Source organism: Scardinius erythrophthalmus (genome assembly GCF_964197995.2).
Source record: "Scardinius erythrophthalmus genome assembly, chromosome: 24".
Classification (NCBI taxonomy): Eukaryota; Metazoa; Chordata; class Actinopteri; order Cypriniformes; family Leuciscidae; genus Scardinius; species Scardinius erythrophthalmus.
In genome coordinates this window covers 11,144,589-11,168,296 of record NC_138244.1, presented here as the reverse complement: position 1 = coordinate 11,168,296, position 23,708 = coordinate 11,144,589, and the positions used below count along the sequence as shown (strand labels likewise).

Genomic DNA, 23,708 nt, shown 5'->3' with positions numbered 1-23,708 from the left:
TACTTTGTCACTGTATTATGTCTGTTTTTATGTTTTAATAATTAGGGATGCACTGATATTCAAATTCTGGCTGATATGAGTAGTCCATTCATTATAAATGACTAGTAGTATAATTCTATAGGCTACTATTTTGCCTAAAATAAATGCTACAAGTGAATGTAGGCATCACAAAATTATACTGTACAGTATGAGTTTTGATATTTATTAAAGATTACATTTAACACCGTTATTAAATTATTGTTTTTAAAGATTGAAAGATGGCAAACACTGTCTAAATGTAACTCACTGTCCACAATCAAATATCCAATATTGACTGATACTGATTAAAAAAGGGCCTATAACCGATACGGTATTGATATATCATGCATCCCTATAAAAATGTGTTTTTGACTGGGGTTTTTAATCAAAATATAGGTCATCATAACTGCATACTGTACATCCACAAAAATAATACATTTCATGTCAACTTTTATTGTTACACTTAACAATTTTACTACATTATATGTTGTAGTCCTGCACATGAATATGCAATTTGAGCCTACTTGCTATTTTTTTTACTTATATATTAAGTGCTTAACTTTGTATTTTCAAATTTGAAGTAAAATATAAAAAATGATCTCTTAGGGATTCTAAAGTTTAGAAGGGTTTGGAAGTCATTCTGATGATGTTATTGGGCTAAAACCTCTGTTTCGTCTTTTTTCAGTGGAGAACGGTGAGCACTGTGACTTCACGGTCTTGAGGAATATGCTCATCAGGTGAGATGAGATCGTTGTGAATTAACACTGTGTCCTGACAGGTTTCCACAGTAAAATACTGTGGATGCAGATCATTTCTGTTTCTAACAAAATGCATGTTAAATTTCTTTGTTAATTAGTTTTAACCTATCAGCTAACTGTCCATTGCCGTTCCAGGACTCACATGCAGGACCTGAAGGACGTGACCAATAATGTTCACTATGAAAACTACCGCAGCAAGAAACTAGCAGCCGTCACCTGCAACGGGGTCGATGCCACCAAGAACAAGGGCCAGCTAACAAAGTACGAGAACAGTTTTATTTTTCCATCCACCTATTTTTATGCTAATTTTGTGTTATCGCATAAAAAATCGTTGGATGGAAACGCATAAATTCTAATAATGCAAATATACTATGTGCATAAACTACGATGATTTGCATAAACTACAATGGAAACACATTTACAGAATAAATCCCTCAATGCGCAACAAATTTGCACCAGGAATCCAAATGACAGAAAGCATGACAACATTCATTGCGTTTCTTCTGCATGCTCTAATTTATGATGTACGAAAAAAGAGCCACAGTGTCCCCGATTAAGCAACTGTCATTTTACTACAGGTATTTCGCACCAATTTCCCAGGAAGTGAGGATTTTGATCTCTTGAACACATGGGATGGAAACGTTTTTGCGATATTTTTGTTGGTTTTTGCGATATTCCAAGCTTGCGCGTAATTTACATTCTCAACTTTGGATGGAAACTTATCGATTGAGTATGTGACTGAGATCCTGGATTTCTTGCAATTCAAGACATTGATGGTGATCTCAGACCTGTAGCCTAGTGGTTACAAATTCTTAGTCACCATGAAATCAAAAATGGACAATTCTATACAATATTACAGTATTTATTATAAATGATTTATTTCTCCACATAAGGTTTTTTATTCATGTGACCTTGTTATCTTTAATCAAAGTAACTCTTCTCTGATGGCGTGTCACTCACATGAGATCACAACAGTAGCCAACCACAATGATCCAACGATCCAATCAATTCCCCATGGACAAAATCAAAATCAAGTCCCGCCCAACATTTAACTTAGATATATATGGAGGACCAAACCTGCAGAAATTAAAAATGAGTAAATGAATAAATAAATAGATAAATGAATAAATAGATAAATAAATGTGATAATAACTATGGAATGCCAAACCTGACTTAAAAATAAATAAATAAATATGTGAAGAAATGTAAAAAAAACTAAAATAAAATGACTTTTATGTATAATTATATTTTTTTCCACATTTATTTATTTTTTCTTTTATTTATGCATTTATTTCCACTTTTATTTATTTTCTTAATTTATTTATGTATATATGTATTTGTCTACACTTATTTATTTATACATTTATTGCTCTGTATGCTAATGAGGTGGGCGTGTTTTACCTCAGACATAGCAATCGAGCTCAGAGTGGCAGTGCTGAAGTGCTGTCTGTCCTGTAAAGTCACGTCCGCAAACCTCTAGTGTATTGTTTGGTCACACCACAAGGTGTCACTGTGGCCTCAAAGCTTCAGCACTGCCACTCTGAGCTCGATTGCTTTATTTATTTATAGACTATCACAACTTCCGTTTCATGTCGAAGTTAACACGTCTAGTCTGAACATATAAAAATTTTTCCTTGCCGCAATGTCACTCTTGTAGGAGTCCCTTGGCCCAGATGGAGGAGGAGAGGAGGGAGCATGTGACGAAGATGAAGAAGATGGAGACCGAGATGGAGCAAGTCTTTGAGATGAAGGTCAAAGAAAAGAAGCAAAAACTGAAGGACTCTGAGGCAGAGGTGTGTATGTGTTCAGTTTCTAGTTACATTTAACATGGAGTATCACAAACACTTACCTGAGTTCATCCCTGTGCTTCCTCGATGCAGTTGGAACGGCGTCACGAACAGATGAAGAAGAATCTAGAAGCTCAGTATAAAGAGCTTGATGAGAAGAGACGCCAGTTTGAGGAGGAAAAAGTCAACTGGGAGGCCCAGCAACGCATCCTGGAGCAGCAGAAACTTGATGCATCAAAGTGAGACTTTCTCTGTTCATCTCAATTCCTCCGTGCCCTGCTTTCTCTCTCTTAAAAAAGTCTTTCTGTAACTCTGCATTATTCAGTCACTAAATAATGCAGTTATTGTTTTTAATAAGGAACTGCTCTCATGCATAGAAGTAGATTCAAGCAGGCTGACTCACATTTGCCTCTTATAATCAAAAATTTTGTTTTTAAAGAAATTTTGTGGTTTTACAATTTCATTATTTTAATTAAAACTTTATATTTGCATATTTATATTTGATAAATTTAATAAAAGGTATTATTTAAAATGTATGAGACAAATCCAAGATATTCTGCATATTGTGGTTTATATCTTTTCTTAACTCACTTTATACAAAATACTTTATTACTGTTATACATTCACTACTAAGATTTGGGGTCGGCAAGATTTTTTATTGTATTTAATTAAAACCCCTTAACTGTCACCTGCCCGTATACGGGCAACCTAAATTTACTTCACTATATTACTATTAAATCCTAATCTAGTCATGACAAACTATATATCTTTGGAAAGGTCTAAGACTCCTTAATAGATATTTCAGCATTGTTTTTTGTTACACTTTATGCCGGAACAGTAATAGATGAATTTATGACAAGAGTGCACCTCAAAAAATCTACATCATAACAGGTGTTTCTGGCATTTGTCACAAAAAGTCGACGCACGCACACACTTTTAATAATTGAAACTTTGGTTTTCATGCTAAAAGTTCATAATAAAACATTTAATCTAGTATTTGTCAATAATTTTTTTTTATAAAATAATATTATCCTCTAAAAAGTATAATATACATATTATCCTCTAAAATATAATATTATCTTTTTTATTGCCTTTTTTATTACATCACATATTTTAGTAGTTATCACAAATTAGGTATCATTTGAAAGCTTACGATCTCAGAATTCATCCTGTGAAAACTCTTTTGAAATTGGACATTGTGTTACCATAGAAACGGTACTCTAAATTATTTTATCAGGCTCCTCCCCTTTTGGGCGTCGTCATGTTTCATAATTTATGATCAAAATATTTTCTAATCTTGACAAAACACATATTGTCAGAAAGGTCTGAGTCTCAAGGTTGCATATTTTGTGACAGAAGTGATATTTGGACAGAAATTTATTAATTTGTTATGGTAGAATGCGTACAGTTAAATTCAATGGAATTCAATGACACCCGGTGGCTATTTTTGGTAATACGCCTAAACAAAATCTCATGGGAACTTCAATTTTTGTGATATCAACTTCAAATTTGGAACACAACTTGGTTAGATATATGGCTTTGATTTTATAGTAATATTTTTGTAAAACATATTTTGTAAAATATATATTTTATATAAAAGAAAAATATTAAATAAATTATATTTGATTTAATGTAAATTTAAACTTCCATAACTTTTTGAAGTGCTTTCACATCAGTAATAATCTGCATTTTTTCCCCTTTAAAACAAGACCAAACTTGGGTCTATACTCCAAAGCATTCTTGAATTACAACCATTTAAGCTTGAATAGTGCATTTTAATGTCCATTCTCAAAAAGGGGGTGACAGCTAAGGGGTTAAAAATAGAATAAAAACAGTAATATATTTTGAAATATTATTTTTATTTAAAATAACTTTTTTTGAATTTATTCCTGTGATCAAAGCTGAATTTTCAGCATCATTACTCCAGTCTTCAGTGTCACGTGATCCTTCAGAAATCATTCTAATATGCTGATTTGATGCTCAAGAAACATAAATGTTGGAAACAGTTGTTGATTTAATACATTTTATTCAGGATGTTTGATGATTTAGAATTTTTTGAGTTTTGAAGGGTAGTATCTTATTACCAGATCATCGATACACAAAACAAAAGCAGTGGGATAATAGGAAAAAGGGAAAAATAGAATTAATTATAACAACTAAAATAGGAACATATTAGTAATTACAATAAAGTTACAATAGCTGTCTTGTTAAATTTATATTTGAAATGGTTCCTGTTGGTTAATTTCTTCTGTCTTTCTTTGTTTTCAGGACAATGGAAAAGAACAAGAAAAAAGGGAAAATCTTTTAAAGAAGCTCCATTCCTCTTAAAACCAGAAACTCCTTGCATCTCTTTTGATGCTCTGATGTTCTATGACCCCATAAGAAACACGTTCACTGCACACTCCATTGAGTTTATCACCATCTTCTGGTTGACTGTCACATCACACCACATGCCCAGTCTGTCAAGTGCATGTCTTGCTTGACCAACATTCCCTTGAAACGTTAAATGACGGTTATTACAAACAAGACTTTTTTTCCTAACAGAACAGGCTGTTTTCCGACATTTTCAACTCTGCTGTCATCATTCGCACACCTTAGTCTTCAGAAGGTCTCAGTAGGTTTGTAAAGATGTGATGGAGAATGAGACGGACGGATGGAAGCATGTGCAAAGAGTTAATACAGAATATTAATTAAGCATGTATGTGTTGAAAAGCAAAGCTATGAATTGATGGATTTTGCGTTTGAGACCTGCTGGTGTGCGTCACATGATGTTGTGTGTTTCTCTGGGGTCATAGACAAACCTGTTTAAACATTATCGCACAGCTAAATGATGACGATAACCGTTTTCCATGTTTTTAAACCATTTGCTGGCTGTGTACGTAGATAATTGTGTCCCTACCATAGTTGGTGTTATACAAAATGGCACGATTGCCAACATTAACAGCAAACAATAGTCGGTTTTGATATGGATGAATATAAAATAATTACAATAATATTTTAGGACGTTGCTCGAACGTTCTGCCTTAAAATTGCAGACTGTTTCGGCATTTGTCTGCTCATGTTTTGTTTTTATTGTGATCATGTCAGATGTCCCTCAGTCTATTCCTAAACTGATCTGAGACCAGTTTGTTTCGTTTTAATAGTTGGGACTTGGCTTTTTAGTTGTTGGGGCTGGTCCTGGATCAGGGCTTGGTGGTCAGTTTTAACCTAAGTGAGTTCAGTATATCTTATTTTAGCCATACTTACACCCCTTTATAATAAACTCACTTTACATTCCAAATGTTGATGGGAATTTAAGCGCTCTTTGTTTCCGTTGGATAGTTTAGATTGACGGCACGCAGGCTCTATCACATGCCAAACAGCGTATAGACGGCAACGTGCACACAACTCTCAACCTACCCATTGCAAAGAGTCCCTGTATGCCTCATGTGTTCACACACACACTACTATATATTTTGCAGGTTTGTCATTATGCAAGTTCGAACACTCAGTTCTTCCTGTCGTGGATCGCTAAGCCACACAGACGCTCTGAAGTACATGTTTGTTTTTTAGTTGAACAGTATTTTGGAAAAAAGGAAAAACTCTTTTCTTTAACCACTCTACACTTTTTTTAATAGTAGACCTGAACATGGCTCTAGACATGTTTGTTTTCTTATTATTTTTTGTACATGTATACGATTTTCAATCTCCAGTTGTTATCTTCGTCTGTTATTCTTTCTGCCTAACTGTACATTATTAAACTCGAGATGTTATGCTGATGATGGTTGTCTTGTCTTTTCTTATCTCATCACTATTTGTTCTGACACAATGTCGAGACATCTCTGTCTATTTTGATATTCATTTACATTTTCAACTGTTGAGCATGGATTCAGTACGATTTCTGTGAAATGAGAACAGTTTTAGTATTCTGATCTTACTGTTCAGTTTTAGTCTTTATATATATATATATATATGCCTAATATCTTGCAATATTGAAGAGGAAGTTAAATATAAGCCCGATAAAACACAAGTCTCGTCTGGTATAAAAGTGTTTTTTTAATATCATAACCCCTGAGGGGATTTTTATTTTAGTTTTTGTACATTTTTCTAGAATTCAAAGCCCCCCTGTAGTCAATCATTTTATCCTTTATAACTCATCTTTGATCACCAAAATCCTTAAAAAAAATTCTTCATGCCTTAAAATAGTAACTACACCCTTGCCTCATTTAGTATACGCGGTTCTATAAATATGCAAATTAGCCCGCCCTCCACTCACTCGCACCAGCTCAGAGATCCACTCGTTGATGATCACACGTTTATCTGATTGGTTACAAGGTAGTTTGTGGTGTTGACTTGTGTATTTGTTCATGGTTTGTCTTAAAGCATATTAAAAACACCACATAGACATATAAACAACATTTAAAAGCTTGATTTTCGCCACAGGGGGACTTTAAGATAAAAGCATTCATTCCTTTAAATCTTTTTAGAACTAAATGCAGACACAATGAATTAGTCTTCAAAATACTTAATATTTGTTACGTGGAATTTGAAAGTCAATGAAATCTGGTCTCAGAATCTGGTCTTTAAAGTTTTTAAATGTACTGAATATTTTATTGAGTTTTAGTAGTATTCACAGCAATTATACCAAAAGACAACAACGCTGCTCTTCAGAAAACAGCAGAACAGTATTTAAAGGTTCTTTAAATGGTTCTTTGTAGCACTTCACATTCCATAAAGAACCATTTTCTGACCTACTGTAGCCTATTTGGAGAAGAGAACTTACAAAAATGTAAAATAATTTGTTTCCTTTCTATTTTTTTCTGCGTCAGGGTTGTTGTTGGGGGTCGTTTGCTGGCATGGGCATTTGCAAAGGCAAAGGCCTTGGGTCTTGGGTTGCCAGGATGAATTTTGGACACTAGTTGAGGGAGAAGTTGACAGTTCTGTCACACCACCCCTGTTAATGAGACAGAACAAAAAATGCATTTAGTAAGAAAGGAGATGGTTCTGAAAAATAAACTTATTTTGGATACAAAGGTTGCATTTTCAATGACAAAGCTTACATTTCTGGTTTCAAAGTCGCATCTGGTTTCACACAAAAGTTGCCTCTAAATGTTGAAACCCTGAAGGGAAAAAGTTTGTTTAAATTGCTGACGAAACATAAAAAATGATGTTGTGTGGAATTTTGGAAGTCTATAAAACTGAAACAGCACCTTTCAGAGATTGGAGAAGCTTGAGCTGTTGGTGAGATAAAAACAACATTGATCTTCAGAAAACAACAGATTTTACACTAGAACTAATTTCTCTGCAGAACATCTGTGTCCTTGTGTTAAGTTGTGTACACCTTCATGAATCTATTCAACACTCAACACAACACTAGAGAACCTACTTTGAGCCTCAGAAGTCCAGGCCATTAGCAGGACCATCCACCCCAGATAAACACAAGATGTCCTCATGGTTTCTGATCTGAAGTTGATCCGCAGTCTTTGATAATGAGTTTTTGAAGATGTCTGAGAGAGTCACATTTGCTTCACGTTTTAAATACTCTCTGGTGTGATGTTGCATAAAAACTCTGATCTGAGGTTTGATAAACATTGATATGTTTTCAACCTATCTCTACTGAGTTTCCTGGACCTACAACCTCACTTGAATATTCTGGCTGAATGTGCATGTTGTTATTATATGAAAAGCTGTCTAAAAGATGTCTAAATCTATTCCTAAGCTAAACTGAGAGTTTGTTTCATTTCAATTGCTGAGACTTGGAATTTCAGTTGTTGGGGCTGGTCCAAGATGAGTTCATTATATTTCAAAATATCTTATTTTATACAAAGGGCAACAAAGATACAGGATATACCTTATATGATCACACACTCTTTTTGCTGCGTTGTATTTATGCAAACGTGTTTCTTTATTTATAGGCCTATGGGCCTATATGTTAATTTCTGGTTGTTGTAATTTTTCATCTCATCTTTTCTGTTACTCTTTCTGCCTAACTACATTTATTAAACATGAGCTGTTATGCTGATGAGAGTCGTACTGCCTTTTTCACTATTTTTGCTATATTTTGTATGGATATGAACACATAAAGTGAGTCTGACACCAGGTAATCTCTGTGCATTTTAATATTAATTTGCATAGATAGAGCGTGAAATGACAACAGGTTTAACATTTAGTATATTGCAGTATTGATCAGGAGATGCAAAAATTTATAAGAAAAGCCAGTTGTATAACAGTATTATTTTGTGCAGAGGTGTTGCATTTCCATTTCCGAATCTGCTGCCCCATTACAGATACTTCTTTATCCAAGCCTCGTCTGCTTTCACACAGAATTCGGTTCTAGGTGTCTTAACCCTAAGGGGAAAAAACGTTCATATTACACATTTTTTGTCATTGCTAGCTTACACAAAATATTTTTAGCATTTGTCTTTAATTTAAAATGAGCATATGACAATTTTTCTAAATTATAGCCTATATTTTAGAGTTTAATATAGGCCTACTTACACAACGCCTGCAACAGGACAATCTAAATGTGTCCTCCAGGCACTCACAATTCTTTTGCCCGGTATTTGGAAGTCGATAAAATCGAAGCAACAGTACCGAGGTACTTTAGCCTCAGCTGTTTATGAGATAAAACATATATCTTTAAGTATATATTTTAGGAGAGAACTTGACCATATTTAAACCTGTTCAAAATAGGCTACATTAAATAGTAATGTGTTGAAATACGTCATTCAAAATAAAGGTCCTTTGTAGTTCGTTATGTTAATTTGCAAAATCTTCAAGTCAGCAATGCATACTGGTTTCTTTCACGCACCATATGTCATATTACTATTATTATAATTTATTATTTGTGTGTGTGTGTGTGTGTGTGTGTGTGTGTGTGTGTGTGTGTGTGTGTGTGTGTGTGTGTGTGTGTAAAACTTGAAATACAAAGTTCATTGAGGAACTTGCAAAGAGGTAAAATTCTTTTGTTTCTAATTTGATCAATTTCAAACATGAAATATCACTTTACATTTATGTGCAATTTTATAATGGCCTATGATAATTTAGTCAAGAGCAAAACTATACTTCAAGAGAACTTACGCTGAGCCTCAGAAGTCCAAGCCATCAGCAGGACCAGCCCAAACACCAAACACAAAGAAGATGCCCTCATGGTTTCTGATCTGAAGTTGAAAGTTGATCTGGAAGCTTGATAATCGTTGTAGATGTCTGAGACAATCCGTGTCTGCTTCAACCTGTCAACCCTCCCGTTTTTCCCGGGATTCTCTTGTATTTTACCTTGCTATCCCGCTATAATCCCGTCTAAAAAATTTCCCCTATTTTTAATCTTTCTATAAAAAAAAAAAAAAAAAAAAAAACCCACTGTGCGCAAACCAGTTAAGCGGAAATCCCGCCCTGCAGCTAATTTCATTGGTTAAGGTTACAATGACGGGTAGGTTTAGGAATCAGTGTTTGGTCTCTGGGGAACAAGAAGAATGTGTTTCCAGAGAATGTCTATAAAAGCAGAGCCCGTCTACGGAGAGCCTGCCCACTCCCGCTCAAAATCCACTTTTCTTAGGATATAATTTTTTGTCTAGTAATTTGAATGTTGTTTTCGAAAGGGGATGCAAAGAAATTACACATTGCTTGGTGTTAGATTTTTTAGAGTCACTTATTTGCTTTAAAAAGTCTTTCAAAATGTCAATGACGTCAGAATGCTGACGTCATTAGCAGAATGCTAGCGTGTTATGGGCAACAACAACTCAACCTGTAAGAAATCAAAAGGACATAAGTACTCGTTCATTCAACTTTCGATCTATAACCCATGTTGAACTTGCAAAACCTACAATCAAATCTGAGATTTCTCAACGGCAATCGGGTGAGGGAGACAAATTTAGCTGTCTAGCCCCATTGACTCCCATTCATTTTGCACTCATGGCGAGCGCCGTCAGTGGAACTCTGATTGGAACTACAACCGTTGGAGTGAACAGGCTTTCCGTAGGTCTAGGCATTTTCCAACCATCCAATCAAAACCGTACGGAAGCCTTTTCAGAATCGGAAATGCGTTATTATTATTTCTCGTTTTTTCTCGATTTTTACTATTATGTCGATATCGCGACAACATTTATGTCAAAATAAAATATGTGTATAAAATACAGGCTACAGTACCTATTTTTTTTTTAAGTGTTACATTAATCTATTGAGAGATCTTTAATATGGAATTCTTTCATAAACCAAATTTCCCGTTCTTATGTTATAAGATACAGATCTTGTAGGCCTATAATAGCCTGTGAGTGTGTATTATATTTTATAATAATTATTCTCTCCTACCTGAATGCAATTTTTCTCTAAATGTAAACCTTAAAAGCTAAAAGTATTAAAAATTACTTTATTACTCAACTATTTATAATTACATTAGTTTTATTTTCGTTTTGTGTGTGTTAACAACACAACATAAATCAAGTTGTAACGGTGATTAACAAGGAAAATGAATAGCAATTTCCAATAGTTACCAAATCCTACTGTAAAGCAATGGTGAAAATGATTGTATTGGTCTTTCTCACCTGTATTTTTCAAAATATTATATTTATATGTAATGACTGATATTTAAGCAATATTTGTAGCTTACATTAAATGATAATGTAAAACGTATTGACCTTTAAATTAAGGTAAAATGTGTTAACTTAGAATAATGACTCTGTAAACTTTAAACATTAGCATCACTTTATTGACCGTATAGATACTGTAACCAATATGATGAAAAACTATATTGATAAATGCAGTATTCTCTACTAAATGTAATAGTAAAAAAGTAAATAAAATAAAATAAGCAATAAATGTGGCTAGTTCAAACATGAGGAACACATTGCATGAAACATTAGATGCTTCCTCCAGCCTCATAGAAACAGTCGTATCCGCAGTATCCTTGAAAGTCATCAGAGCCAAAGAACCCCTGCATCACACCTCTTTGCCCTCTTCCTCTAGCCTTCACCACAGTCTTTGTATGTAGTCTCACAATGGAGACATCTGGATATTATGGAACCCTGTACAGGTTTCTGAAATTTTCACTGAATGCCTTCCAGTTCACGACACCTGAAAAAAAAAAAAAAAGTTGTCAGCTGACATCATCATTGTCTTAATATTCAACCATACATAACTGAGAAAAAACAGAGAGAGAGCTGTGATTAACCAAACAGTGACACTAATAAAACTTACTGTCCAACCACCGAAAGTGAGCCTCTCAGCGGAAACTTTCCATGGTCACAATGCTGTTGAAGCACCTGCAAGTGAGGGCAAGGGAGCCAACTGCAACATCACCATATTGAAGCACAACCTCCAGTAAGATTTCACGAAGGACCAGCGGAGATACATGAACAAAACATAATAATCTGAACTTCTTAATGATTCCCTTGCATTTTATAAATTGAGTAATAACAAATACATGCCTCCTGTATGTTCAGGGTTGCAACGGTTGCCACTATGAAGGGACAAATGAAGAACATCAGTAAAATGACAGTCAACATTTACTATAAATAATAGAGCACCTCAAACTAAATAAATCATACCAGTTTTGTGTGGCTTGTCAGTCCGCCTTCTCTTTCTTTGCTGGATTTCCATGACCGATCTTGATAAATTTATGACATAAAAACACATTAATAATACAGTATATCAAGTTTCATTGCATGAAGATATGACAACTAAAAGTCACACTAACTGTAAAGGCATTTTGCCATCCTTGTCGTTATTTTTTAGAAAAGGACTAATAACAATAAAAATGAAATGTCTGGGCTTACATATTTGAGATGTGCAGAAGGGGCATGTGAATAAATTAGTATCTGCAAGGTAGCGCTGTGGTTGAGGCTCTTGTCCTCTCCGCTGAATTGTGATGTGCTGAATAGACAACAAATTCATCCATTTTAATTTAAAAAAAGTTCATAATCACATAATCATTTTACATTTTAACATTCATCCATTATGTTAGTCTATAGGTTTGACTACACATGTGAGGTATTAATGCCTGCACTGATATAATGAAGAGTGTTGAACATTGACTAGTGAGCTGATCTCACTGCTAAAAAAGGTCAAATCATGTTTCTATTTAAATCTAGTGGTCTGCAGAGGTTTTTGTTGGGTTATGTTTAGGGGTACATAATTGGTTATGAGATATGATATAAATAACTGAAAAATGATAAATATTACATTAAAATTGATATTAAAAATAATAAACTTAACAAGCAATGCTTTTTCAGCTTTTCTGTGGAGCTTTTCTTGTTTTCTTACAGCACACCTCACACTCAAACACCACTTCATATATGAAGGGAGTGTGTTCTGGACTGAATGAAAATGTAATTTATCCAAAATATTATAGTTTTTAATTTTTTTTTTAATTGGATAAATTTTGCAGTTAGATTAATGTGCACAACACTTTCCTTAAAATGTATTTATAGTTATTTTTTGTACATATTATTACCCCCCGGTTTCACAAACAATTTTAAAGCCTAGTCCTAGACTAAAATGTAAGTCTGAGCTGTTCCAACTGAAATAAACTTGCACTGACTGATCTTAAAATATATCAGTGCCTTTGTTTTGTCTCAAGATGAACACCAGTAAAGTTTTTTTTCTAAACATGTTTATGAAAATTATTTAAATGTCCTAATTGAACTATGGACTAATTCTGGTTTAGGCTAAACCCTGTCTGTGAAAATGTCCTGGGGACATAAATGTCACCTATTCGGTGGAATAGCCCATTAACATTTGTTTACAGCTGTTGTTTTCTAGTCTGACAAGCTTATAATAGAATACGCTGACAGGAAAAAATTAAGCAAACTACCACTATCAACACTAAAGTAACAAACTTATGCACCAAAAAGTTAGCGAATGTTTGCTATGGTTAGCGATAGATTGTAAGTGGCAGACCTCTTGGAGCTTTTTCTGTCTAATCATGTTGCAAGCAAATTTACACAAACTAATTAAAATGTTAACTTAGACAAAGGACAGGTGATCTCTCTCCTCATTTCACCGCTTTCTCGCTTTATCACTCATATCTGATTCAAGTATTAGGAATCGCCCACTCAAGTTTTAACAGAGGTTGTAAAACGCCCCAAAATTGAGGCACGCCTTTTGTTGCTCTGCAGAGACCTCATTCTGTGTAAGGCAATCATTAGCCTACTGTGATTCACATGACCAATAAAATCTTTAGAATCGGTTAAAGATTCTTAGCCTATTCCACCCTCCCTCACATTTCTCTGCTTTTCAGCCGCATCTGGTTTCACACAAAAGTTGCCTCTAAATGTTGAAACCCTGAAGGGAAAAGTTTGTTTGAATTGCTGTGATGAAACAAAATATTATGCCGTGTGAATTTTGGAAGTCTATAAAACTGAAACAGCACCTTTAAGAGATTGGAGAAGCTTGAGCTGTTGGTGAGATAAAAACAACTCTGATCTTCAGAAAACAACAGATTTTACACTAACTATGACTGATTTCTCTGCAGAACATCTGTGTCCTTATGTTAAGTTGTGTACACCTTCAAGAATCTATTCAACACTCCAAGAGAACCTACTTTGAGCCTCAGAAGTCCAGGGGCCTGTTTCAGAAAGGAGGTTAAGTGAAAACTCTTAGTATGTTAACCCTGAAATGAGGGAAACTCATGGGTTTTCTGTTTCAGAATGTCAAACCTGACAAAGCAAAGTAAGTCAAGCCTGTTTCTGAAAGAGAGGTAAGTCAGAGTTAAGAATACTCATTTATACTTAGATTTAAACTTAGATTCTATAGGCTACTCCACATAAAATGTGAAAAAATCTGAATGTGTAGATTGTTTGATATGTAGACACATAATATAACATTACCTTTGTAGGCCTCTCTTTGGCAGCAGAAACTCTTTATCCCCATCGTCCTGTGAAGATGAGCATTTGGTTGAGTACACTTTATAACATTTGTCATAATTTCTGGTGTATTGAGTAGGCAACTTACAACTGCCTGGGGTTCTATTGGGACAGGAGGCTCCAAAAGACATATATTACCATCAGAATCTGTTGGGACCAACAAAAAACCCAACCCAAAGTAAAATAAATGTAAATATCAAAAATAGCCTATATAAAAAATAACACATATGTAAACCTCTTACATTTTATGAAGGCCCTTGGATCTTCGGGAGTGACTGGCTCTGAAGTCCCTCCAGGAATTCCCTCAGCCAAAAATGCTGCTGCTCTGCTACACTGGATGCTATTTAGTTATTTAATATGTCAAATGTTTGTAAAGTCAGGTAGCCTACACCCATGATATACTCAAGCCTTTGATTGAAGCCATTCAACCTGATTGAATTATGTTTTTATATTTAATTTTCAGCTGCTGCCATGTTCTTTTAATACCTGCAGGATTGCACCTACATGAAAATTTTAATTAGGTTGAATAACATACTGTTCTTCCAGTTTCACCTCTGATATTATAACAGTTGGGTAAGTTACTCTAAAATAGTTATTAATTACTAACTACAAATGACATCTTCAACAGTGTAATTAGATTAATGTAATAATGACTATCTTTACAAAGTATCAGTCTACTTATTACTAATTACTAAATCCCATTTCAACCCAGGCCCGGCGCCACGAGGGGGCAAAAGGGGGCATTGCCCCCTCAGATCTGATTTGTGCCCCCTCAGTTTCATTTTTGTATTTATGGTTACAAATGAAATGTTTAACCTTTTGAGCGGTACAGTCCCATATATGGGATTTTTTTTTATTTCAGTGCCCCTGAGAGTACGGTCCCACATATGGGATTTAGAATGTTCGGTTACGTGACATAACGGCCAGATTCAAACTGTGCTTTCGCGCGTTGGTTGGCGCTGAGCCAGAGTCGGACGCGCTCAGCGCTGTCATATATCACAACTATGCAGTGTTTTCAACCTCACAATTTTTATTTTAGGTTTCAGACAATTAAATACACATTAAGCACTAGTAAAACAATACATTTGGAGTTTGTAAAATACACACTGATGTCTGTGGAAGCAGCAATAACAATCTATTCAAATATAATTTGCCGACGTGTGCTATTCATCATATCAGACAAACACAGTGGAAGTAACTATAAAGTAGTTTACTCTATTCTTCTATTCCACTTTCTTGCATGTATTTCGGGAGAAATTGATGACTCACAGGATTCTCAGAACGCGGCGCAAAGAAACAGCCATCTCACGTTATAGATCAAGATCAAGATTATTTATAAAGGTTTTTAAATGACCAAACACACTCACATACACATTTTTTTTATCAGATAGTTGATGACATGATAAGCAAGTTTGTGAGTATTTTGAATCAAAAAGGGAAAAGGAAATAAAAGCGATATATCCGCGGTGTGTCACGTGACAAATATGACGCGTTGCCATGGAAACATTAAGGGGGAACGTTCTAAATTCTAAAATAACAGTCGCCTTGAAAAAACTCAGAGTCAGTTAGAATATTAAAATTAAGCGTGAAAGGGTTAATATATGCATAATAAATGAAGCTGGCTTATCTTTTTTTACTAAGCAAGTTATTGTGTATTGTTCATTGATGGTATAAAGTTAAGCCCCCTTAACAATTTCACATGCCCCCTCAGTCATTTCATTCTGCAGCCGGGCCTGTTTCAACCTCAACCACTTGAACAATACAAGGAGAGACAAGAAACTGCACTTTCAATGCTTTCAGATAAACAATATACAATTGCATGAATTATTCTTGAATTGACCAGTGTGTAGAGGGAGAAGGTTACATTAAAAATATACCTAACATACAAAAATGTATGTTAAATATACAGAATTGTTCTATAGTCTAATGCAATTACATCAGTTTTTACTTTAAATTACAGAAGAATTAAGAGTAATCCCTTTAAAGCAGCACTCAGTAGCTTTGGGATTTCTTCGCTGTATTCTCGCTTTTTGCTCGCAGGTTTCTCTCTAGAGCTCCCCCCACAGCTTCAGAATAGATATTTGACAACACTGTTGTAAAAACTCGTTAGTGATTCTCAGACACCAGAGGCTATAGATCAACGACATCAAAGCAGATGGGACATTCTTTAAAACGTCTTCTTCATTCGGGTTCGGACAGCGTGAGGGAGCGCAATAATGACAGCATTTTAGCAGATTTATTTTGGCCGTAAAGCAATTGTTTACATCGCGAGACCTGATATCAGGCGATACTTCCTGACGCGGCGGCCGGCGACCCGCCGGCTCAAAGTTGCAAGCGAGTATTTTCCGCTCACGGGCACCAGGGGGGTGCGAAACGACCACCATTCAACCCGAAATAAGTAATATAACCATTCCAATGACTCCGAAGCTGTTCAGTTAAAGCTGTAGTCTACGATGTTGAAAATCGGTCGAGAAAGCCTGAGATGGTTGGGAATTTTTAAAAAACTCATCCCACCCCTCCACATACACACCCCTCCCCTCTGTGCTACCTGATCCCTCCCACCGGGAAACGACCTGAACAACGTCACTCACATCGGAACAGAGATTTACCATGTGCGATGTCAAAATAGCTCAGAGGTACACGTTTGAGTTCACGCTCACGCAAAATTAGCAACACATGCAATGTTCTAAACCCCCCACCACCCGAAACACAAACAATAATAAATAAATAAAATAAATAATACTGTATTACAGCTGCCGTCTTAGGAGGGTACGTTTGACATACGTTTCCCCTCCTGAGCCTCGTTTACCCTGTTCAAAAGTGCTACCTAAGGCACATTAATTGCATTATTAGTTAGTATTGCTAAGTATTGTAATTGTTATAGCAGCACACAGCGCATCTTGTTCAAATTCCGATCGGCTCGAACAGAACCCACTAGGCCTACTAAAATATATTCAAGCACTTCAAGAAATATAATTACTTTGACCCGTGATAGGCGATGCTAAACGGCTAACATTCCAATGCCGACCGGCAGCATAAGCATGTTGTCAGACTGATAAAAAGCTATTTATGTAACACCTCACACCATAAAAGTATAAAAAAATGCTTACCTGCTCAACAAAAAGTCAGCCGTGACTGTGGGGGCAAGCAGGGGCCGCTTGCTGCTTTCGGTTTGTTTTTTTCTCCATAACTGAGCTGATTCTACTCTGCTAGCTACCATAGACTGTCAGCTGCTTGCACGCGAAATTTCATGTTGCAGGAGGGGGGCGGGGTGGGGTGGAGACGCGAGCGCCACGTGGAGTTTCAAGCAGAGCAGGGGATTGGATGAGAGCAGTTGACCAATGTAAGCTGTCCGGCCGGACAGCTTACATTGGTTAACTTCTCTGCGGGTGTACACCCAATAGAGTGAATGGATTTTTTTCATTCTTTTTTCTCTTCATATTGTTAGGATTGTACTGTAGAACCATAACCAGCATCTAAACGAGGTTATTAATAATGAACAATCTTTGAAATCGTAGACCATAGCTTTAAGGTAAAAAAAGTTACTTAGTTCACCTTTAATTAAATTACAGTATTTAGATTACTTGGTAATTAATTACACCCATCACTGTATAACAGTAATTAAAATGTAAACTTATGCATTGACTCGAACAACTATTTTCTCCCTAACTAACTCTCTGTCCTTCGCTGCTGGAGCCGATATTTAAAAAATAATAATAATATGTGTTCATAGTATACTCTCCATATGCTTGCAGAAGCACATCCAGTTCTGCTGGTGAGAAATATGCAGACCTCTTTTTGTCTGGTGCTGTTGCCATGGTGACTCATAATATCTGCACTCCATTGATAATGGCTTTTTATAGTTGTGGTGCACGCGCTAAACTCAGAGTAGGTCAACTCAGAGTTGATGAACTAACTCATTTCAGCTGTTCCGTAACCGGAAACTCAGAGTTTCCCATCTCAGGGTAAGTCAACTCAGAGTTCAAGTTTTAACTCAGAGTTGGTTGAACCTCCTTTCTGAAACAGGCCCCAGGCCATTAGCAGGACCATCCAAACCCCCAGATAAACACAAGATGTCCTCATGGTTTCTGATCTGAAGTTGATCCGCAGTCTTTGATAATGAGTTTTTGAAGATGTCTGAGAGAGTCACATTTGCTTCACGTTTTAAATACTTTCTGGTGTGATGTTGCATAAAAACTCTGATCTGAGGTTTGATAAACACTGATATGTTTTCAACCTATCTCTACTGAGTTTCCTGGACCTACAACCTCACTTGAATATTCTGGTTGAATGTGCAAGCATGTTGTTATTATAATTATGAAAAGCTGTCTAAAAGATGTCTAAATCTATTCCTATACTAACCTGAGAGTTTGTTCTTATTTTAATTGCTAAGACTTATATCTTTTTATTATATCTTATTTTATACAAAGGGCAACAAAGATACAGGATATACCTTATATGATCACACACTCTTCTTGCAGCGTTGCATTTGTGCAAACATGTTTCTTTATTTATAGGCCTATGGGCCTATATGTTAATTTCCGGTTGTTGTAATTTTTCATCTCATCTTTTCCGTTACTCTTTCTGCCTAACTACATTTATTAAACATCAGCTGTTATGCTGATGAGAGTCGTACTGCCTTTTTCACTATTTTTGCTATATTTTGTACATGGATATACATAAAGTGAGTCTGACACCAGGTAATCTCTGTGCATTTTAATATTAATTTGCATAGATAGAGCTTGAAATGACAACAGGTTTAACATTCAGTATATTGCAGTATTGATCAGGAGATGCAAAAATGTATAAGAAAAGCCAGTTGTATAACAGTATTATTTTGTGCAGAGGTGTTGCATTTCCATTCCCGAATCTGCTGCCCCATTACAGATACTTCTTTATCCAAGCCTCGTCTGCTTTCACACAGAATTCGGTTTTAAGTGTCTTAACCCTAAGGGGAAAAAAGTTCATATTACACATTTTTTGTCATTGCTAGCTTACACAAAATATTTTTTATCATTTGTCCTCAATTTAAAATGAGCATATGACAATTTTTCTAAATTATAGCCTATATTTTAGAGTTTAATATAGGCCTACTTACACAACGCCTGCAACAGGACAATGTGAACTTGTCCTCACAGCACTCACAATTCTTTTGCCCGGTATTTGGAAGTCGATAAAATCGAAGCAACAGCTCTGAGTTACTAAAGCAGGATTAGCTGTTGATGAGATCAAACATATATCTTTAAGTATATATAAATATTTGTTTTAGGAGAGAACTTGACCATATTTAAACCTATTCAAAATACATTAAATATTAATGTGTTGAAATACATCCTTCAAAATAAAGGTCCTTTGTAGTTCTTTATGTTAATTTGCAAAATCTTCAAGTCAGCATATTGGTTTCTGGGTTTCTTTCACGCTCCATATGTCATATTATTATTATTTTTTGTTCAAAACTTGAGAATATTAAAGTTCATTGAGGAACTTGCAAAGACTGTAAAATTCTTTTGTTTCTAATTTGATAAATTTCAAGCGTGAAATATCACTTTACATTCATGTGCAATTTAATTATTGTTGTTTATTGTAATTGTAGCACTTCGCATTCCATAAAGAACCATTTTCTGACCTACTGTAGCCTATTTGGAGAAGAGAACTTACAAAAATGTAAAATCATCTACATCACCTGTTCTGTTTTTTGCGTCAGGGTTGTTGTTGGGGGTCGTTTGCTGGCATGGGCATTTGCAAAGGCAAAGGCCTTGGGTCTTGGGTTGCCAGGATGAATTTTGGACACTAGTTGAGGGAGGAGTTGACAGTTCTGTCACACCACCCCTGTTAATGAGACAGAACAAAAAATGCATTTAGTTAGAAAGGAGATGGTTCTGAAAAATAAACTTATTTTGGATACAAAGGTTGCATTTTCAATGACAAAGCTCACATTTCTGGTTTCAAAGTCGCATCTGGTTTTACACCAAAGTTGCCTCTAAATGTTGAAACCCTGAAGGGAAAAAGTTTGTTTAAATTGCTGACGAAACATAAAAAATGAATTTTGGAAGTCTATAAAACTGAAACAGCACCTTTCAGAGATTGGAGAAGCTTGAGCTGTTGGTGAGATAAAAACAACACTGATATTCAGAAAACAACAGATTTTACACTATAACTAATTTCTCTGCAGAACATCTGTGTCCTTGTGTTAAGTTGTGTACACCTTCATGAATCTATTCAACACTCAACACAACACTAGAGAACCTACTTTGAGCCTCAGAAGTCCAGGCCATTAGCAGGACCATCCACCCCAGATAAACACAAGATGTCCTCATGGTTTCTGATCTGAAGTTGATCCGCAGTCTTTGATGATGAGTTTTTGGAGATGTCTGAGAGAAGTCTCATGCTTCACATTTAAATACTCTCTGGTATGATATTACAAAAAACTCAGATCTGAGTTTTGATAAACGCTGAAAGAGTTTCCTGGACCTACAACCTCACTTGAATATTCTGGCTGAATGTGCATTGTTATTATATGAAAAGCTGTCTAAAAGATGTCTAAATCTATTCCTAAGCTAAACTGAGAGTTTGTTTCATTTCAATTGCTCAGACTTGGAATTTCAGTTGTTGGGGCTGGTCCAAAATGAGTTCATTATATTTCAAAATACAAATACAACAAAGATACAGGATATACCTTATATGATCACACACTCTTTTTGCAGCGTTGTATTTATGCAAACGTGTTTCTTTATTTGTACACTCTTAAAACGGATGTGTTAAAAACAACACAACCTGTGTTATATCTTGGCACACCTTTGTGTCTAGTTAAGGACAACACATTTTGTGTTACTTTTAACTCAACCAGTGTGTTATTGTTCTTAACACAGGGAGTGTGTTGAAACCTTTTACACACTAATATGTTATAGTTACACAACTTGTGTCAGATATGTGTCACATGTGACTGTAGTTGGTGTGTATTTGCCAGAGTGCCTGTGTTTTTACAACTGAGTGTTTGGATGAACACTGAAACGTATTGTTAACTTGTGTTTATGTAGTCCAGTGACGTTTAATAAAGAGTTTGTTTGAACATTTGGATGGTTTAGACATCGTGAATCTACATAGACAAGTTTTAGTTGTTTAGTTGAGTTTTATATGTTGATGTTTCATTGAATGTTTTATTTGAAGTCACCAGAAACGTGATTAATGGCTCCTTTATTTGAGCTCTTGACCCTTTACCTTTTCTTTTAGTTTTTCTCTGGCTGCTTTAACGGTATTTTAATAAAATACATTTGTTATGGCGAGAGAAAATATGATCAGATGTTTCTTGATGATGTCATAATCAGCAAGTGCTGATCTGATCAAGTTTTTGAGTATATGGATATAATTTATTTATGTGCTGTTATAACAATCTTGTGACACTGCATCATGCTCTCCATCATAAAAAAATGTTTTCTAAAAATTTTAAGCAGCAGCAGAAACTAGACAAATACAGACCTCAAAAGTCTCATGAATCTCAACAATGGTGACGAATGAAAAGCTTCATGCCGCAATGCGTGCTGGGAGTCATGAATGAGATTTGTACTAAGGTGGCACCCAGCATGCATTGCTGCATGAAGCTTTTCGTTTGTCACCATTGTTGAGATTCATGTGCTGATTCTTGATGTCTGTTTGATTCCATAGTTTGTAAGATTCTGTACGAACTGTGAATTTAAAAACTAATTTTAAGCTAATTGTAATATGCTAATCATTTTAAAAGTCATCTTTTAAATATTACATTAGTCTTACAAATATTGAACTCTTGCTGAGTGTAACAATCCTACATGTGCAAGATGATAATATTAACATCTGAACATATTTTTCTCATGATTATTTCTGCTGTTTCAAATGTGTTAAAATAAATTCACATTTACAGCAATCAGAGAAAACTTATGTTAAAGGGTCAAGAGCCCAAATAAAGCTGACACTAATCACGATTCAATGAATCGTCAACACCAAAACCTGTTAATTCTCAATAAGAGCTCCTGTAGCGTCTGACAGAAATAAATCTGGTTATTAATGACAAGTGAAAGCAGCATTTGAAAAAGACTTTGAAAAAGAGGCATGATGTGATTGGCTGCCAAAAAACACCTGTTAATCTTTAAGTTTTCATGAATTAAGATTTAATTTGAATGTATTGTTCTATATATTTTAGAGTATTTTATGGGATACCATATAAAATAGGCCTACCTATATATTTTTTTCATAAACACAAACTCTCCTCCACCCAGTGCTATTCTATCCACAGTTACATTTTATCACATTGTGTGTTAAAAATATACACAACATGTGTCAAAATACTATAAACACATGCTGTGTGTTGTTTTTTAACACATCTCTTTTTAGAGTGTGTATGTGCCTATAGTCCTATGTTAATTTCCGGTTGTTGTAATTTTTCATCTCATCTTTTCCATTACTCTTTCTGCTTAACTACATTTATTAAACATCAGCTGTTATGCTGATGAGAGTCGTACTGCCTTTTTCATTATTTTTGCTATATTTTGTACATGGATATACATAAAGTGAGTCTGACACCAGGTAATCTCTGTGCATTTTAATATTAATTTGCATAGATAGAGCGTGAAATGACAACAGGTTTAACATTCAGTATATTGCAGTATTGATCAGGAGATGCAAAAATGTAAAAGAAAGGACAGTTGTATAACAGTATTATTTTGTGCAGAGGTGTTGCATTTCCATTTCCGAATCTGCTGCCCCATTACAGATACTTCTTTATCCAAGCCTCGTCTGGTTTCACACAGAATTCGGTTTTAAGTGTCCTAACCCTAAGGGGAAAAAAGTTCATATTACACATTTTTTGTCATTGCTAGCTTACACAAAATATTTTTTATCATTTGTCTTCAATTTAAAATGAGCATATGACAATTTTTCTTAATTATAACCTATATTTTAGAGTTTAATATAGGCCTACTTACACAACGCCTGCAACAGGACAATGTGAACTTGTCCTCGCAGCACTTACAATTCTTTTGCCCGGTATTTGGAAGTCGATAAAATCGAAGCAACAGTACTGAGGTACTGCAGCTCCATGAGCTGTTGATGAGATAAAACATATATCTTTAAGTATATATATATATTTGTTTTAGGTGTTGAAATACATCCTTCAAAATAAAGGTCCTTTGTAGTTCTTTATGTTAATTTGCAAAATCTTCAAGTCAGCATATTGGTTTCTGGGTTTCTTTCACGCTCTATATGTCATATTATTATTTTTTGTTCAAAACTTGGGAATATAAAAGTTCATTGAGGAACTTGCAAAGACTGTAAAATTC

General features: G+C 35.2%; 3 protein-coding genes and 2 long non-coding RNA genes across 8 annotated transcripts in view; 1 reads left to right on the top strand and 4 right to left on the bottom strand.

The window, feature by feature from the left end:
• septin15 (septin 15) overlaps positions 1-6,323 on the top strand; it is a gene marked incomplete at its 5' end in the record, with an annotated part of 34,542 nt that extends 28,219 nt beyond the window's left edge. For 2 of the 4 annotated variants that reach the window (XM_081356859.1, XM_081356860.1), the window contains 5 exons: positions 704-755; positions 912-1,037; positions 2,434-2,569; positions 2,657-2,802; positions 4,832-6,323. In XM_081356859.1, the coding sequence (XP_081212985.1) occupies positions 704-755; positions 912-1,037; positions 2,434-2,569; positions 2,657-2,802; positions 4,832-4,871 (500 nt within the window). In that variant the 3' untranslated portion in view covers positions 4,872-6,323. The remainder of the gene's footprint in view (positions 1-703; positions 756-911; positions 1,038-2,433; positions 2,570-2,656; positions 2,803-4,831) is intronic. The other 2 variants (XM_081356858.1, XM_081356857.1) reach the window with 1 other exon arrangement.
• A 258-nt stretch (positions 6,324-6,581) lies between these two features.
• LOC308684901 lies at positions 6,582-8,051 on the bottom strand. Its single transcript, XR_014029403.1, has 4 exons — positions 7,929-8,051; positions 7,753-7,777; positions 7,603-7,662; positions 6,582-7,496 (listed from the first exon to the last, which is right to left on the bottom strand). It is a non-coding gene; the product is annotated as an uncharacterized lncRNA (long non-coding RNA).
• Positions 8,052-8,643: 592 nt separating this feature from the next.
• LOC308684900 lies at positions 8,644-9,942 on the bottom strand. The gene is made up of 3 exons (XR_014029402.1): positions 9,623-9,942; positions 9,041-9,155; positions 8,644-8,890 (listed from the first exon to the last, which is right to left on the bottom strand). It is a non-coding gene; the product is annotated as an uncharacterized lncRNA (long non-coding RNA).
• Positions 9,943-19,199: 9,257 nt separating this feature from the next.
• On the bottom strand, positions 19,200-20,717 carry LOC308684569 (uncharacterized protein; the record flags this gene model as incomplete). The annotated part of the gene is made up of 6 exons (XM_081355833.1): positions 19,200-19,348; positions 19,499-19,616; positions 20,084-20,229; positions 20,336-20,395; positions 20,475-20,499; positions 20,651-20,717. The coding sequence occupies 6 exons, from the start codon at positions 20,715-20,717 to the stop codon at positions 19,282-19,284; spliced, it is 483 nt and encodes a 160-aa protein (XP_081211959.1). The 3' UTR covers positions 19,200-19,281.
• A 2,241-nt stretch (positions 20,718-22,958) lies between these two features.
• The window catches only part of LOC308684549 (uncharacterized protein), a 50,993-nt gene continuing 50,243 nt past the window's right edge, over positions 22,959-23,708 (bottom strand). Inside the window, exons 5-6 of the mRNA XM_081355806.1 lie at positions 23,355-23,472; positions 22,959-23,204 (exon numbers count right to left, since the gene is read on the bottom strand). Coding sequence (XP_081211932.1) covers positions 23,138-23,204; positions 23,355-23,472 — 185 coding nt within the window. The 3' untranslated portion in view covers positions 22,959-23,137. The remainder of the gene's footprint in view (positions 23,205-23,354; positions 23,473-23,708) is intronic.